General features: G+C 42.7%; 2 protein-coding genes across 3 annotated transcripts; one reads left to right on the top strand and one right to left on the bottom strand.

The window, feature by feature from the left end:
- The first annotated feature begins 812 nt into the window (after window positions 1–812).
- LOC143329068 (serine/arginine-rich splicing factor 11-like) lies at window positions 813–7,810 on the top strand. Of its 2 annotated transcripts, none has more exons than XM_076744744.1 (12): window positions 813–1,117; window positions 1,943–2,076; window positions 4,692–4,807; window positions 5,346–5,426; window positions 5,516–5,553; window positions 5,682–5,815; window positions 5,951–6,029; window positions 6,122–6,241; window positions 6,330–6,419; window positions 6,560–6,631; window positions 6,888–7,053; window positions 7,279–7,810. In XM_076744744.1, exons 1-12 carry the CDS (start codon window positions 996–998, stop codon window positions 7,369–7,371), a joined length of 1,245 nt encoding a protein of 414 aa, XP_076600859.1. In that variant the 5' UTR covers window positions 813–995; the 3' UTR covers window positions 7,372–7,810. The 2 variants fall into 2 exon arrangements, with proteins under 2 accessions (XP_076600859.1, XP_076600858.1); XM_076744743.1 differs by having other exon boundaries at window positions 7,183–7,810.
- Window positions 7,811–8,348: 538 nt separating this feature from the next.
- LOC143328962 (ankyrin repeat domain-containing protein 13C-like) lies at window positions 8,349–18,515 on the bottom strand. Its single transcript, XM_076744522.1, has 13 exons — window positions 17,616–18,515; window positions 17,470–17,511; window positions 16,778–16,882; window positions 13,847–13,932; window positions 13,530–13,575; window positions 13,319–13,385; window positions 12,995–13,139; window positions 12,762–12,893; window positions 12,239–12,400; window positions 12,052–12,131; window positions 11,792–11,890; window positions 9,942–10,042; window positions 8,349–9,840 (listed from the first exon to the last, which is right to left on the bottom strand). Exons 1-13 carry the CDS (start codon window positions 17,989–17,991, stop codon window positions 9,710–9,712), a joined length of 1,572 nt encoding a protein of 523 aa, XP_076600637.1. The 5' UTR covers window positions 17,992–18,515; the 3' UTR covers window positions 8,349–9,709.
- Window positions 18,516–18,534: the final 19 nt, after the last annotated feature.

Raw genomic sequence — 18,534 nt, 5'->3', positions numbered from 1 at the left:
GGGAGGATTTCTACAATGAAACAACCATTTCAACCACATCACACGGTCCTCGTCAGTGGACAGATGATACTCAGAAGTTTTTGATCACTTATGTGGAAGATCCATCCGTGCATGCAGATCCATCTCCATGACAACAAACACCATCAGCTGATGAAAACTGTGTGATTTGGTTGAAAGCTCCATAAAGCACACAGTGAGCAGCTATGAAGTGAATCTAAAATATTCTGGCTGGCAAGTTCTGGCATGAATTAAAATGCAATGACTGATTTCCTTTTCACAGGTTTAGGATCTAGCTGTATTGTTTGCTACCCCGAAAGATTGAAAATAACCTGACTGAAAGCTAAAAATCAATCTCCGAGTGGACATTCAGTTGAGGATGTTTTGTTAAACTACTATTTTCACGGTCATTAATGTTTATGCAGAAAGCTGAGAAAGAAACCCATTCTCTAGATTTTACATGTTAACCTTCAAACAGATCAAGCTTATTTAAACTCAGGTCCAGGGAGAGGAACCCCATCTAACTTATCATTACTTTACTTGAATGGCAAAGATACAGATGTTTTACTTTCTCATCATCCTTGTTTATATCATCTATAAAAGGGAAGGGAAGGGAGACCTCTGTTGGTTATTGATTGTAGTTCAATGTCTACATAACATTAAATAGGTGTCGCGCTCGCCGCTGTGCAAGACTAACAGTACATGGATCGACTAGAGGAGGCGAAAATAAATGAATCAACCTAATAACCTGTAATGTTTTCAACAATCTATTGTTATTTCAGCAGCAAGCGCTCCACTGTACGCATGCGCACTTCGTTCGGGAATTACAATATGGCGGCGGAGAGCTACAGTCAGTTGATGTAACGTTAGTTGCTTGCTTACACTTAGCCAACTAATTGCCTAAAAACAACCGGCTAAAACCAGCTGATAGCAGTTTCTGTAATTTAAGTTTAGCTGTTGACAGTAGTGTCGTTGCTTAAACTGTTTTAGTCGAGAAAATGAACTACACCACGAAGGTGGTCCAGGTGACCAATGTGTCGCCAAGCACAACATCGGAGCAGATGAGAACACTGTTCGGGTTTTTGGGAACCATTGAAGAACTGAAGTTATTTCCACCAGAGTGAGTTGACTAGCTGGTGATTTACGAGTTAACTTTGATGCTAATGCTGTCACAGATTAGCTATCTGGTTTCCCAAACAGGCTACCTTTGTAGAAATGACGAAGGCCTAGCATGCTAACCTGAATTGTAATGCTAGCTAACAGTAATTTAATACACCGATGTTGGCTAACACTCACTGATGCTACGTGCACATCCAGCGTCATTTGAGTTGTTGATCATGTCTTATACACGTACACAAATGTTTCTTGAAATTGCAGCTTATAATGGAGGCCCAATTGAAACATCAAATTGTGCAAGTAATGAATCATTTCTTAAACTAATTGCTGTAGTATTTTGGTTTTTGCAGTAGTAAGATCGCACACTTTCTTCTTCCCAGCCTTATGTTAAGTATGAAAGTACTGAAAAAGGATAAAAGATGGGAATGTCAGCACTATGAGACCAGTAAAAATCAGTTATTTTCTACAATTTTATAACGTTGTCTGAGTTTGACAAACGTTTGATTTGTGTTTTTCAGTGTCACAGGTTTGATGATGATGTGATTTTATTTTCTCACTGTCATTATTTGGGGCATTAAATATGATCATTTTCATTGCTGAACAATCTGTTTAACTGTGTACTGTAACACTGTAACTGTGTTAATCGACTATCATAACTGCAACTTAGTCTTTGATAATTTTGATTTACAGAGCAGGGAGGTTGTAGTTATGGGACTCCAACCCTGTCTAGTGTCTGAAGTTCACAGCATTTCAAAGCATGGGGGTATGGTTGGACCACATTATGTTGCAATTTCGGATGTAATGTAATATTTTTCATCTTCCTCAACAGTGACTCTCCGATGCCGGTGACGTCGCGGGTGTGCTTTGTGAAGTTCCAGGAGCCGGAGTCCGTTGGGGTGTCTCAGCATCTGACCAACACCGTGTTTGTGGACAGAGCATTGATCGTGGTCCCGTTTGCTGAAGGTTTGTCTCTTTGTTATTCCCTTGTATGAGTGGTCCATGTTGACTGAATGGCATGAATCTTGAATAGTGGAAATGTAAAACAGTAGAAAGATTTCATGTGTCCAATATGTGAATTGCACAAGTCATCTCACCTCAATCTGTTTATATGAGCTTTTTGAGATAAATTGAATGATACTGGTACTGCCATTCCCTCCCATTGTCTATACGAAGTGTTTAAAGCAGACCTGTCAGAATTTTGGTATACTGTCGTAGCACATCCCATATCTGGTTTGCTAAAACAATGATATTCTCTTCATAAACTGCCTTTTATTTCTGTGGAAAATAAATACCAAGCTTTATATCTTTGCCAAAAACAATAACATGCTCTGTATTTAGAAAGTGCAGTATACCAAAATCTGCTTTACAGACTAGCAGTTGAACACTCCCAAGCTGCGGGCGCCACAGACACCTCAAAATACTGAAGTGAAGTTGTTTAAACTCTTAACCATTTTCTCCCCCATATTGGACTATCCTCTGTTAAACTTCTCTCTGTTATTTGTGTGTGTGTATGTGTGTGTGTGTGCGTGTGATTTTTGTAGTGAAGAAGGCAAAAGCAGCCCCCTCGTTGATGGCTGAAAGTGGTCCTCTGCCTGCCAACAGGGGATTATAGACATTTGCAAAGGCCAGCAAGCATTCAAGTCCCACCCCACTCTTTTTGTGTCCTCTGTTCTTTCTCTGCCTTCTCTTTCTCTTTCCTTTTATCGTTTCTAGGTGGTTTAGTGTAAAGGTCACATATCGGGGACATACCCTGAAACAGTGCTTGTTTTGCAACACTTTTGAACGCTGCTTAGCCATTCATGTCATGGCTTAAGTATTGTTCCTTAACGGATAAGGCTGGCGGTATTCCTCTTTTTTTATGTCAAGAAATCCCATAAAAAGACTGAAAGGGCATTGTTGTCCTAAAACTATTTAAAGGACATAACTGAGCCACAGTGTTGCACCGGGTAACTCATTCTTTATGATGGACACAGGCACTGGCACAGGCTTTCCATACATACTGGATGCGAATAATCTGCCAAAACTGAGCCTGCACACACATACTAACTTAACCAAATGTGATCAGTTAGTTTTGGGACTTAAGAAAGACAAAGCCGATGACTGGTTATCTTCTATAATAGTCATACATCGTCTCATCATAAGTTGTCCACCCGGCATGACGCAATGTTGGTGAAATATATTCTCTTTAACAGTGGTCTTCTTTTGTTGTTGTGTTTTACAGTTCTTTTTCCTGGCTCAGCCAGTCCTGTATACCAGGCCCTGCAGAAAATACCATCCAACAGTTTTGTCTCCTGCAGCAATTTCTCTCTTCAGTGTGCTCTTTTTTTTTAAATGTTGTCATTGTTGTGTGTCCGTATTAAGGTCATGTCTTTTTGTGAAAGAGTTGTTTTGGGGGTGGATTTACTGTGAGATGATAATGAGGTGTTTATTTGTTAATTTGGGCCATTTTTAAATGCAATCAGTGGCATATCACAAAGATGATAAAATGATTTTGAGTTGGACTTTGGTAGCGCAGATTAATCAAACCTCAGCCCTGGTTTGGTTAATTGATGCAGCGGCAGGTAAGGATGCTACAACCCCGATTTCAAAAAGGTTTGGATGCTGTGTAAAACGTAAATAAAAACACAATGCAATCATTTGCAAATGAACTGTGTTTTAACAGTTTTACAAAGTGTCCCTGAGCCCATGTAGTAATGTCACATGTTCACAAAGTGGTGAACCTCACTCCATCCTTGCTCATGAACGACTGAGCCTTTCCAGGATGCCCCTTTCACACCCAATCATGATACTATTACCTGTTACCAATAAATCTGTTGTGGAATGATCCAAACAGGTGTTTTTGGAGAATTCCACAACTCTCCCAGTCTGCCATCAAATTCAGAATAAGCTTATATTTACCAAAACCGTGAAGCTAAATTGAATTTTTTGTCTTTGTAGTGTTTTCAACAGAGTATATGTCAAAACGGATCAGCGAATGATCACATTATGTTTTATGCTTCACACAGCATCCCAATTTTTTTGGAATCAGGCTTGTAGAATAATGATTTAAAGCAGGCACGCTACCCACCCTGAATTCTGCTATTGTCATTTAGTATATCTTACATTTGTGTTTTTGGTAAGTAAACACTGATAGCTTGTATAGTGTTCTTGCCAAATCCCTAAAATTCTCTCTGTTGTGTGTATCTCGATTTTTCTCTGTGTGCTTTTAGTAGCGAAGCCGCCAACGTGAGTCGCTTGTTTCAGTAAACGTCTAAATGAAAATTGAGGGCACACCCAACTGGAGAAGCAGCTGTGCTTGCTAACGTTTGGTTCATGACTTAAAAAACACGTTCAGGTGATATATTCTTGGCAGTGTTCATTGGAGTAGTGTGATATATTCCAGCAATAGTTATATCACTGCAATGATTATGTTGAATTAAGGGAACTCTTCTCTGATCTGTAAGGTAACCAGTTTGTTGAATCTAATTTGGAGAAATGCAGTGTGAAGACTTTTTTTTTCTTCTTTGTCCAACATGTGTTCTCTGTGGTTGATTTGTGTGTGAAGTTCTCTCCTAATGCCTGTTTTTGTTTTCCTGTAGGATCTATTCCAGATGAGGCGAAAGCTTTGTCACTGTTGGCGCCAGCAAACGCTGTAGCAGGAATTCTGCCAGGAGGAGGACTTCTTCCAACGCCCAACCCCATCCCCAATCCACCTGTAAGACTTCACATTCACTGTCTGGCACAAATTCTCTGACTGTGGGGAAAGAATAGCATGTAGTGCATGAAGTCACAAAATTACTACCGCTTCAGTTCGTTGTAGTGGTGTGCCATGCATTTTAGGAGAAAATCATGTCGAGTCACATCACAGTTTCAATTCAAGGCCAATTTCTTTTGTCCGATCTTTCTTATTCTTTTTACATATGAGAAAAAATATTTCAAGAAGTGGGTGAAAAATGGGGGTAAATTGTTCAGTTGAGAATGCGCGACACAGCCAGAACGCGACACAGCCAGTCAGAAGAGAGGGATCGTTTTCCAGTGTTCACGTTTTGATATTGTCAGTCGTTAATTGTGGGTGATGTCTTTTGTGTGATGGTGATTCAGAGCTGAAACAAAGATCATCTGTCAAAATGTGGAAATGATGATATTAACACCACTATGAGAACATGAAGACTTGTAAGATGTCAAGATCTGAACAATAGAGGAGCGTAACAAAGCGCCTTTACACGCTCGTGTGTGTTTTGTTTTTACTCCAGATGGGAGGGAACCCTTTTGGTGCTCCGAACATGGATGCAATGGCTGCGTTTGGATTCCCAGGACCCAATATGAATCCCCAGGTCAGAGGCTTTCTTTTATGACGTGGATGAAAAAAATATATGCAGTTTATTTGACAAATCACACAAACCTTCTTCCCACTTTTCCACAGGCTGCGGATCAGCTGTTAAAGTTCATGACTGATCCAAAGTAAGTCAGCACAGAGACGCTCCTTTGTCTTCTGAACATTTTGCCGGAATCAGTTTTAAATTATGGGGTAAAGAAATAGACATGTTTGTAGTAACAATGAGTAAACTAATGAATATTCCTTTGTTTAGACTGAATCCTTTGGCTGCAGGCTTAAACCTGAATGCAAGCCTGAAGGCTGACGCATCAAACAAAGAAATCGAAGAGGCCATGAAGAGAGTCAGAGAGGCCCAGTCGCTCATCTCTGCTGCTATTGAACCTGGAAGTGAGTGCACAAAAGCTGCATTGCGGTGTTCAGCAGTCATAAATCCTCCTTTCCTGGTTTTTGCCTTTGTGAAAAGGTCCTTGTTGTACTGTACCTTGACAATACTGAGCAGTTTCTGTTGTTTCTGTCCTGCAGATAAGGAGAGCAATAAGAAGCACACTCGGTCCCGGAGCAGGTCCAGAAGGAGGAGGTCCCGATCACGTTCGAGACACAGGTGATGACTGCTGCACATTATCTGAGGAGCTGATGCGGAGAAGATTTTGCATTCTGAGAGTAAAGTGAAATGGTTTAAATGTGTGGTTGCAGGCGAACCAGGAGCAGATCCCGGCGACGGTCAAGCTCCAGAAATCGGAGGCGCTCCAAAAGCCCACGCAGGAAGCGCGCCTACTCTAGAGACCGAAGCAGGCGATCTCGAAGCAGATCCAGGTGGGTTAAGTGTTCAGACTGCTTTATGACATTCAGATAAAACTCTGATGGAGCCTGACTGAAATCTTAACATCAAATTTATCTACAGAGACAGAAAGAAAGATGATTCGGGGAGAAGACGATCGAAAACGCCACCGAAGAGCTACAGCACAGCCAGGAGGTCACACAGCCAGAGCCGGTGAGTACAGCAAAGGTTTCCCCCCCCTCGGCAGAAAGCAACTGTAAATGTACAGAAACTTTTATTCTGCAGCCACCTGGTTTTCTCGGATGAAGTCGCTGTATGGCGTTCTCAGCTTTTTGTCCTCTCGTGCTTCACAGGAGACACAGGAGAAGTCGAAGTGGCAGCCGGTCTCCTAAAAGGAGAAACTCCAGGTCTCCATCTCCTCGAAGGTTGGTGTTAAAGCTGAACTCTGGTGTGGTTTAACAGGACCAAGACTGCCTGAAGAGGAAACACTTGGTCTGCTTTTAGTGGTGTGAAAGCAAAGTAGACCAGCAGGATTTTGTTGCAGTAAATGTGTTTTTAGCATTGCTTAAAAACTACTATTAAATCCATTCAGCAGTTTCATAAGCTGACTAAATATCCTTTATGTGATTACATCCAGGGCGTTGTATGACACACCTGACCTTTCTTGTCCTCTCTCCACAGACACAAGAAGGACAAGAAAAGGGATAAGGAAAGGGACCGCAAGAGTGATAAGGAACACAATCGAGAGGAACGCGAACGCTCCCCCAGCAAGAAGAAGAAAAGCAAAGACAAAGAACGAGAGCGGGAGCGGGAGAGGAAATCAGACGGAGAGAAGGGAGATGTCAAGGTTGGTGTAGTGTATTTGACGCTCAGTCTTCATTGTTACACACACAGTGAGCTTTGCAATGCTGATGTAAACCAGACGAAGGGGGTGCTTATGCTTCAAAGCGTCACGTCCGTTGGTTTCCTTTCACAGATCACCAGGGATTATGATGAAGAAGAACAAGGCTACGACAGCGAGAAGGAGCGGGAAGACAGGAAGGATTCTGACGACTCTGCTTTGTCTCCTCAGTCCGTCGAGGGCAACGGCACAGCGAGGCCCGTGAAGGCCAAGGTTAACGGGGCTGACGATCACCACGAAGAGGACATGGACGTCAGCGATTAGGCGGCCCGTCCCGCTTTGTCTCACATTATCCGTCCGTTTTGGTTGTGAACATGTTACGACTTTTTTCCCCCTCTGGGGTAAATCTACAATGTGAAATGAGTGTGAAATGTATTGATTTTCCGCACAGAAGAGTCGGTGGCTCTTTTTTTTGCAAATGTAAAATGCAGAGTTATTTTTGCCCAAAGACGCTGTCACATTGCTTTAAAGTAGCCGTAGCCTTTTTGCCTCTGCAGATATAATCAGTTCAAAGTTGAAGTAGGCTTCGCTTTCTAGAGCTTGTGTTGTCAGGTTTTGTCTCTTCTCCTTGTTTTCGTTTAGTCTTGTGTGTTGCTCAGGCCTCTTCCCCACCTTCTGGAAACAGTTCATGCGTTGGCTTCTTGTTATTTCAAAGTGTTTTATCAAGGATTTCTTTTATAATAAAGCCTATTTGGAGAATCAACACTTGTTATAGTGATATATTCACGTTTCTGAAAAATCTATTGAGAAACTATGAACAAAATAACCAGAAAGGAATGTGTTTTTGGATAATCCAGTGAATTGAATGTCTGACAGCTGAATCAGACTAATTTAAGAATAACAAAAATCCAATACTGCAGTAAAGCAGTCCTCCTCATTGCTTTGCAACACTGCCCACGCTGGCCTGATGCAGGCCAAGATGCTGAGGGGACGGACAGCAAAGTATGTATAGTATGACAAATTGGTATCAGCCAACCCTGACCTCAGGCATTTGGAGGGAGGGGTGATCTGGATAGCATCCTCAATGACAGCAACAAAATGTCTTTGGACTGTTAGTCGGAGAAAATAAGACATTGGCAGATTAATTGAAAGTAATATTAGCTGCAGCCCTTAAAGCAGGCACAAATGTTTACTTTTGGCTAAACTAGCAAATAATCTGATAGTAAAAGCAACAAAAATATGAAGGAGATACCCAGAACAGCAAAACATGACGGCTGAACAAATGAATATCACCCACTCTTATCTGGAAGCCTCATATACAACACTCTTTTTATTATACTTGCACAAAGTCAGTTGAGACATGATGCTGGTGCTTTATTTAAAGGGATGTGAAGTAGGTATGGTTGCAGTACATGTTAGCTGAAGCCAGAGACAACTCAGTGGATCAGAATATTTCCCATCTGGACACTTTGTCAACTTCACAGCTTAGTTTACTCTCCTTGGATTGAAAAAAAAAAATAAAACAGAAAAAATAAAATGAGGAAAAAGAAGCGCAGACTACCATAAAGGAGAGATTTTAGAAGCACTAAAAGGTGTTTCAAAGTGTTAGTGTTACAATTTTTGCTTAATCTAAATACCAATAAGTCTGCAGGTAATGAAACGAACGTTCAGAGAGTATATCTCAAAGATGCGTGTGATCCAGTAGGCCAACACAGCCATAGCATGCCTTAAATATACTTAATATCAGTGCAGTATTAAACTAAGAACAGTTTACCTGATATCCCATCTGGGTTCTCCCACACACAAACGTACACACGACAACCCTTGGTACAGTACGATTACTCACTCACACGGAGCACAGAATCCATACGATCACGACAAACATGGAGACAGCCGAGAGGTAACATGGAGCGAACCTGAAAACGCAGGAGACTGCGTCCTGCACAGGGGAAAAGGCTTGGATATCGAACTGTTAAGAAGATGTTTTTATGCTAAACCGTCTCCCAGCTGGTTAAAAACATTCTTAAGTACTGGAAATGTATTGCTACACAGTGTTACTCCTTTGAGTACATATATTTATATATAGTACATCATTTATAAATGGATATTAAGCTCAGTTTGAGGATATAGCTATAATTTGTGATTCTTTTCGCTATGAATTGCAGATGAGACGTGAAATATTTACAGATGCCGGTGTCAGTGCAGTTTTGGGAATGAGAATTCGGTCGTCAGTCCTCGGGGGGAGGGGGGGGGGCAGATATTAAAATAGTGATGGTGAAGAGTCCAGACTGTGTCTTCTGACAGCTTTCACAGGAGAGGAGAGCAGCACAGAGCAGCGGATTCACCCGCTCAGGAGGTGAACAGCGAGTACAATGAAAGCTCTCACTCATTTCACACACACACACACACACACACACACACACACACACAAAAAAAGACTCCCGATAAGCATCTATAAATGAGATGTAACATCTGTTTGCATTGATTTGCTTTGGATCCATCAGGAAAATGAACGGTAACTGATCCATAAGACCAGTTCCCCCCTTTTTGAACAGATAATATGAGCGAATAAAACAACACAGGATTCCTCATTTCACTTTCCCACCTCCCAAACGTATCAGCTCGCCCGTCGTTTCCCGTCGGTGTCGCCTGCGCTTACAGGTCAGAGGTCAGGGAAGCGACTGGGATCTTCTTTGTATTCATCGGGGATGAAGAAAATAGACTCTTCAAACTCGTCGTAGCGGAATTCCTGAAATGTGACAGTTGCTGTGATGGTGGGGAAGACGGGGATGTCTGCGAGGGAGCAAACAACAGAGGAAAACATGTTATTTTTGTGATCGCTCCCCTCGAGCTCACCCACTCACAGGAACGCAGCGGTAGGTCGACACACATACCGAGTTTGACTGGAAAGCCGGGCGGAAGTTTCATCTGAACAAACTCTCGCAGTTTGTTGAAGTGCTTGAACGGGGCTATGACCTCTAACACGTTTAGTAACCTGCAGGCAGAGGACAATTAGTCAGCAGCTTTCGTTCACAGTCTTCACTTTGCCAGCTTTCCCCGTTAGGTACAGACAACCTCTGAGAATCTGAACGGGAACAAAAGGGAGATTATGCTGCCTTCTTCAATAGATTTTAGGGTTTTATGATAAAAAAAGAAATGATTAGAGAGAAGTCAGTGAACAAGAGCAAGTCCACAGCCACGCCTGCAGCCCTGTGGGTCCGTGTTGAGACACAGTGGGGCTTTGAGCTACATCCCAACGTCAGTGCGCTAACATGCTCACAATGAAAATGCTAACATGCTGATGTCACAGAGGCATTATGTTTACCCTCTTAACTTAGTGTGATAGCAAGCCGACGTTTGCTAATATCACTAACCACAAAGTGCAGCCGAGGCTGATGGGAATGCTACCAACGCTTCAACGTCATAAACCGAAGTATTTGACACATTAAAATGAGCTGATGGTGGCGCTACATGAAAACTCAGGGATCACCAGGTCACTGGGATACATCCTGTGGGGACCATGCATCAAACAGCTCTGGAGGGTGTCAGTGGTGGAGCGACAGACGAGCGTTGCTGGAAAAATGTGGAGCAGAAATGTTACTAATCTCTCAGACTTATCTTCTGACCCCTTGCTGGGTCCCCACCCTCGGGTTGGAAACCACAGGAATGAATGAATCATTTGTATCCTGACACACAGCAGCTCTGACAGAAGCTTTCCTCGGGGTCCAGACTAACACTGGTTTTCCATCATACCAAAGTAAATTACACTCAGTCTACATCCCAGTTGTGTAAGATGGTTAGGATGAAAACTATACTGGGTCTGAGACTAAAAAACATCGGTCCAATGACTCTGAGACAATGCGATCTTCTACAAAATAGAATTTCTCCATAATAACCGCTCTCTTTTTGGTGATTAGAGACGTTAAAGTGAACATTTTCGGAGTAGCAAGTACATAATTTTAACATTACAAAGCGCAGAATGCAAAGGGGGAAAACAAAATCAAATTAAAAAATCATTAGCTATTGTAAAGGGCGGGGTTTTATTGCTGGCTCCATTAAGGCTCATTCAGTGGAGGAGATAAAGCAATTTACTACATTAAGTCCCAGTAATATTTTACAGCACTGCCTGTAACCCATTACGGGCAAAAACAATCCTACCTCCTCGTCTACTTAGCTAACATGCCTCTCCATTACATGATCACATGACTGCTCTTGGCTGCATAAAATCAAAACCTGCAATTTGTTTTCAGCTATCTTCCTCTTTCTTCTTTCTTCTCGAGAATGGCCACTAAGACTTAAAGTAAACTTCAAGTCTTCTGATTTATCATCTCTTCATATTTTGACACAGTGTTACCATCAGACAGCACAGGTTTGTTTTCCATCTGTAAAATATCCTGCGTGGTACACATCCGTACTGTACTGTATTTGAAAATGTTACCTGAAGGACACGTTTAACCGAAAACAAGCACCGCAAGCCTGCAGCTGCATGAAGAAAAGCAAGCGTGCATAGGAAATGAGAGAGAAATAAGTGTTTTCTTTTCCTTCAAACAGCCGAAGCATCAGTGGCTCACCCACAAAATCAAAGGAACTCTTGTGCCTCCCTGGCCCAAATATCTGATCTGAATCATTTCATCTCAACGCTCCCCTTTTTCTAAAAGCCCAAGTGAATCCACGTGTATTCATTCAGGATCAATCTGCGCAGAAAGCTTTGTAAATAGATCTAAGGAGGAAGGGATGCACTTACGACTCGATGCCTAGAGGGAAATCCTGGCTCATGGCTACAGTGGCTTTGAAGTTCTTCTTGCTTTCCTTACAAACAAGCTCTCGCCCAAGATGAGGTGGCCTGAAGGTGGGAAGACACACAAACACACAAGATGTTGCTTATTATTATTTTTTTTTTAATAATCCATGATGGCTCACATGCATTTCAAACTGGGATCCTCTTGCTTTTATTTCTAATTCCGACACAGACGGATGAAAGGTAAGAAGATGTGAGCTTCTTACTTTCCGTGCTCTGCAGTGATGTACTCTTCCCAGGAAATGGTGTTGGGTGCTGGAGCTGTGAGGGACTGTCTTCTCGCAGGCTGGGCACGAGAAAATATCAGTCAGTGGCATATTCACAGTCCTCAGGGAGCTGTTACCATTTACCACCGGCAGACAAAGCCAGAACGCTGCATTCTGTCTCCCTCACCTCAAAGTTTTGCTCGCTGATGCTGCCTCCTTTACTCAAGCTCTCCATGATGGCTTTGTTCCTCAAGATATCCTCCTCACTCAGGTGTTCTCGCCGTTTCCGTGACTCCAGCACCAGACCGTTCACGGAATAGAAGTCAGCCAGGAAGTTTCCAACCCTCTCCTGCACAGAAAACAAGCAGATGTTGCCGTTTCACCTTGAGATTTCCGGCACGACTGCTGATTGCTTAAAATGTGGCGCAGCCTGAAGGTGAGACAAGTCTTCAGGAGGCAAAGCATTGAAATTCTCTCTGTCATCTGCAACATGTGACAGGACTTTGCAAGTAGACAATGACCCATTTTAAGGGGTCAGAGGGTAAAACCACTGACCTAAACCAGCAGGCCTCATTCCCATTATTAGTTAGGGAGACATAGATTTGCAGAGGTTAACATACTGAAAGTGTGGCTGTAAAACAATCTGTAATAAACAATGAGATGCCTTTATGACAGTCTTTCAGCTTCAGCAGTTTTACCATAAAGCTTACCGTCTTATCCTCCCTGAACAGCCAGCCAATCTGACTACGAGAGAAAGTGATGGACTTGGTGGACAGAGTTGCAGAGTAGACGTCACTGCTCATCAGAATATCCACCTCTTCCTCCGTCTCCATCTCTGACTCCTTGGGGGAAAGACAGTGATGGTTAGGCGGTGCTACTCGTACCAAACGGCTGATGCCACAATGTGTGACTGGTCACGCCGCTCGCTCCCCCACTGGCTCACCTCGTGGTGTATTCTTTGGTACACTTTTGCTTCATTGTCCAGAACCACAAAGGACTGGGAGGGCTCAGCATCGCCGTTGAAAATGAAGCTGAGATCTCCGCGCTGACACTTCATGTCAGTGAAGTCTATGAGAGTGGTGTCAAGTCTAAATCAAGAGAGAGGAGAGGGAGCGTGTGATGACTGTTACGTCCTACTTTTAAGATCTAAAACAAGTCCTCGACCTGGATATCGGCCATTTGCTGCTTTTAAACACACAGTGAATTGGAGTCTCTCACAGGTGCAGCTTTAATCTACTATACTTAATAATAGTATTTGACATTTCACCTGATATTAATTCCCTGCTTGTAGATTTTACAAGCATCAGATGGAAGCATCCGGGACAACAAAGGCACTAAAATACAAAGGAGAGTGTGAATAAACTGAAATGTGGCTGGTGAACAAGCATTTCACACTCTAGATTTGCACTGACAGAGAATAAGGCATATAAACAACTTTTTTTTTCTTTTTTTTCTTGGTGTGAAATATGAAAACTCACCCCAGCTCTGAAAGTCCCAATGCAGCTCCAGATAAAAGTCTCCAAGCTGCAGAGAAGACACAAAAGCATTCAGCAAACACTAATACAACTGTGACTTCATGGGTCAGAAGCAAAGTACAGCACAGTGAAGATGTCACATTATGCATTTCAGCAATTAATATGCATCCTCAAGGACAGGCAGTCGCCATTTATGCAAATGAAAGCCTGCAGAGATTTTGAAAATACAATGCAGTCAAAGTTCAGTGATGCAGGATGATGGCAGCTGCAGACTTGAGTTTGGTGTGGATCTGCGGAAGTGAAGCCAGTGCGATTCTCACCTCCCTGAGAGCTTTCAGTAATTTTGGCCTCTTATCCTCCACACTCTCTCGGGATTGCTGCTTTAACTTCCGCAGTATTGCTGTGACTGAGGATAAACAAGAAAACAACTTGGTTACAAGATACACAAAGGTCCATCTGGACAATGCCTGGTACAGCCAAAGTTTTGAGTCATATTTCTTACACTCCCTTTCAATATAGCCACTCTAAAAAAGGTGCACAACTTGTATTTCATGTCACAAAGAATCTAAAATAACATCTTTAGCATTTTTTAAGCCCTCTTTGAGGTGTCAGCCTAGGAAAGGCTCAGTCCGTCAGGCTGGGCATGTCACTGATGGAGAGATGAGTGTTAATCATAAGCTCCCAGCCAGGTGCTCTCCTGCCATCCCACAGCACCGACCCAGAGACCTTCCAGCTCCAAACCACCCATCTAAACAGTGTTTGTGAGAGATGCAGTTAAGTGTGGGGCTTGTTTTCATTATCAGTTAATCTGCTGATAAGTGTCGCGATTAATTGCTTAATTGCTTTTTCTACAAAATGTCAGAAAATATTGAAACGTCCATCAAATTTTTCCGAAGTCCTAGGTGACATCATCAAACATCTTGCTTTGCCTGACGAGAACGATCCAAAAAAACTCTTTAATATTAAGTTCACAATGATTTAAAACCAAGAAAAGCAGTAAAATCTCACAGAGAAGCTGGAACCAGAGAATATTTGACATTTTTGATGAATCGAATAATTGCTGATTGACTAATAGATGAAATGCTGCAGCTGTTGGAAAGTGCACAGTCAGATTTCTATGGTGCTACTGCGACACATCACAGGAAACATAACTACTCTGCTACAACTGATGCCTGTATCCCTTTTCATACTACGTACATTTTCACATGCATCAGCTGAACTTACTGTTTTGTGAAGTGCGGCTCTCTCTCTCAAACAAACTGAGCAACCACTTAACAGTACAGGATGGACCACCACAAATCAACGAACCTCAGTTATCCTGGCTGGGGAAGGGGGGGGGGGGGGGGGGGGGGGGGGGGCTGAGACTGGACGTGACTGAGAAGAGAAGTGCTGATGAGGCACTTACTGCAGCTCGTCACTGCACACGCAGACAACCAGTAGGCGAGCTGCTGACGCAATACGCAATGTGCACATGTGGAAAAGTGAAAGATGATGACTGATGACGAGACTGCAGTGTTTCTTGAAAAGCTGTAACCTGCACATTTGATATTAAGCACAAATTATCCTCCATGTGTCTCTCTCACTAAGTGTTAGCCAGCTGTATGCTGCATGTTATTTAGCCTAGGATCTAAATCTAAATAAAGCTGTGCCTTTCTTTGCATGCCCTTGCTGATGGTGTGAATGTGTACCCTGCCCCCTCCCCCTCCCTGCTTCCCCTTCACCCTTTAGAATGATAGATTAAGATTTAGATTTTATTGTCCCAGAGGGATATCTGCTTTCACAGCCAGTTCAACACTGAAATGCACAGACACAAGACAGACTGGGACGTTGCAGCAGAGCATGCGCTGAGAGGAAACGATTACTGTGACCTTCTCTAAGCGAAACTCCGGTTCCCAGTCCCAAGCCAGCCTGCCACAGCAGGCACGGAGAGTCGGGACGCATACTAAGAAGGTTGAGGGTCATTTCTCAAACTGCTGGGCCTCACAACCTCCATCACAGGCTGTATAAGAAGCAGACACTGATAGTTCCCTGATAGGTTATCTGTACATACAACCAAATAGCAATAAGAGAAATATGTCAGCTCAGCTTTGTCCCAAAAACGGAGATACATGATTAAGCATTCAGTGCCTTTACTAGACGCTTAGCCTGGCCTTTATCTTCCTTTTATCCTGAGTTAAGTATAGAAAATTAACACCACACCATGAAAAAAGGACAGAGCGGTGAATTCATCCCAAAGGCATTAGCTGGTGCCTTTCACATGTCATTTGACTCATTTTCACTGGATGTCAGATCTAAAAGCAGGGGCATCGTTAAGCAGGGGAGTGACCACGCTGTAAGCTCAGGGCTTCCTAAAACTAAGCCATCGTTCAGGCTGTGTTCCAGCCCATCTGGATGACGAGCGCTCAGAGAAAATCCTCACCTTTAGCTTTTTAGCTGGACTGACCAGATAGCAGTTGCCGCCTTCAAACAATTAAATGACTCGAGCACTCACACATATGCCGTGACCTCCAACAGTATTTAGCCCCTGCTGCCTTTTTCCTCACAATTTTCAAAAAAACAAAGATGATGAAATTACAATTTGTCTTTGAAGTACACATTATTAACTGTAACATGGAAGTAATACTGCTCAGGGTTTATCAGTTAAAAATGAAAAACGAATATGTGGTAATTGTTTCTTCTGCCATCTTGACTTGTTCTCTGCAACTTGACTAGACTTCAACTATGGGCAACACATGACAGCAGACTCTCCAAAAACACTTCAAACTGTACACACTGCCAGGAAATGGTTCTGCAAAGCGGACTCCAGAAACATAATTTACAATGTGATTTTGTATTGTATTTTATTCACTATGAGAGAGAATAAACTACTAATTTCCTTTTTCAGAAGGAAAATATATTAATCATGCAGTTGGCAATTGCAAAAAGCACAGCAGTTCAACCAAATATGATAATTGCTGAACACACTACAACCATCAAGCTGACATTTACCACTATAGTGCTACAATATTAGCATTCATGTGGGAAGCCATTCCAGATGTCAGACTGACAAACTGACAAACAGTGACTAAAGCTGACACCGGCATGAAGCCATTAGAAATTTACAAACCCGTCAGACAGAGGCGGCATTCAACCTAAATGTTGTAACAGTGAGTGTATGATTGCAGGTGTGCCACGGACGTGACCACAAACACATCCACACATGAACGCTTGAGGAGCAGACAGCTATTCAGAGCAGTGCTGATGTAACTTACTCATCTGTCTGTCGCCGTAGCTGATGGCTTCTGCTAGAGGGCTCCATCCCTGTGCATTCTTTATCTTTACAGGAGCATTATGGGCCAGCAGCAGGAGGGCACATTCTGGATGAAAAACAAAGTTATAAGAGACAATGTGACGACATCTAAATTACCGTCAATTCTGTGTGTTGTCACCAAACGTTGATTTGAGCAGCCATGCCAACTACAAAAGGTACATATTTTAATATTAATAGAGGGTATATTGAAGATGGCAACATTTAAACAGACTATTGATCTTCAAGTAATGACACACTTAAGATCATTCATTAAGTCAGTATCAACAATAGTACCAGCAACTACTATTTCTGTGCTGGAAGAGGCAGTACAGCCTAACTACTATGTTATCCCAACACTGCAGAGGTCAAAAAAGACATGCTGAGTGCAGCAGGAGCATGGAGGCTACTCCAAAAAAGGAAGAATGAAGTGCTTTTAAAGGGGCCTTTAAAGAGGATGTCAAGTACTCTTTAATAAATCCACATTATGACAGATGCAAGGCCAGATTTTGTGTCATTTTCTAGGCTCAAACTGAGGTCGGTAGATTACCTTCTGAGAAGCTTTTTGCTCATTTTGGTTAATCCTGTGTGTGACAATAGGCTGTTAAGATGAACAAAAAAGGAGTCCAATACATGTTATTACTCTGTCAGCTTTACCTTTGTGGCCCAGCATCACAGCCAGGTGCAGAGGTGTGTTTCCTGAAAGAGAGCCATGTTACATGATCAATCATTCCACATGATGACCAGTTTTATAATGCATCTTAACAAATGACTTAAAGATCAGGTCGTAGCAGATAGCTTACCGTGTACATCTTTCTGAGAGATGCTGTGGGTCCTGATAAGAGAGGAGAGCCGCCGCACGTCTCCCTTGAAGACGCACTCGTGAACAGGGAACTCTAAGTCCTCACTTGTCAGGATTATTGGGTTCTTGTTGTTATCGTTCACAACGGTGCCAATAGAGGAAGAATTGCCGTTAATGTTGTTAGCATTGAGCTGCTGTTGCTGCTGCAGTACCGAGGTTTTGACTGATTTCTGAAAAGCCTTGTTGGATTTGAAATGGTTAGTGGTGCCGTTAGGGATAGTCCCGTTTGAGGTCTCATCGTACGTGTCCATTATCTCGTCATTTTTGTTTGGTTTGTTGTGGTCCTTTCGCATGGTGCGTATCTTTTCACCTGTCATGATGACTACCGTTACCGTGTCTTACGAGGCTAACTAACTTACTTACAGGCTGCCGAAGATGTGGCATAAATCTGAGAGACCGTCAGCACGAATAATATCCGCAGATGTGCTTTCAAATGAGCTTCTCAGCAATTTAAGTCAGCGGCGACGCTCTCCTGTAGCTGGCTGCTCTCTATTCAAATAACGTTACACCTGCTTCCCAGCCCCAAAGCAAACATTAGCGTTAGCTCCCAGCAAACGTTAGCTAGCTAGCCCACAATAAAAAATGAATATGGTGGGTGCGGCGATGAAAACAAAAAATAATGCTCAACATAACCAAACACACGCGCACTAAATCAACATACAGCTGTGAATGAGAACAAAGATGAAACGACTACATCGTTGTCTCTTCTACCGCTTCTTGGATATAGGCTTTAAAATGGTATCGATTCAGTTTGCTTTGCGGCAAAATTCAAGCGAACGGGAAGGTACAAGAACCCAGCTGAGCTAACATCTCTGCTAGCTGGGTGCGAGCGGTAAGTCCCGCGAGACTCTCCTACAACC

Source organism: Chaetodon auriga, chromosome 12, assembly GCF_051107435.1.
Source record: "Chaetodon auriga isolate fChaAug3 chromosome 12, fChaAug3.hap1, whole genome shotgun sequence".
NCBI classification, from domain to species: Eukaryota; Metazoa; Chordata; class Actinopteri; order Chaetodontiformes; family Chaetodontidae; genus Chaetodon; species Chaetodon auriga.
The sequence above is the reverse complement of the archived record's forward strand: the minus strand, read 5'-3'. Positions and strand labels throughout refer to the sequence as shown.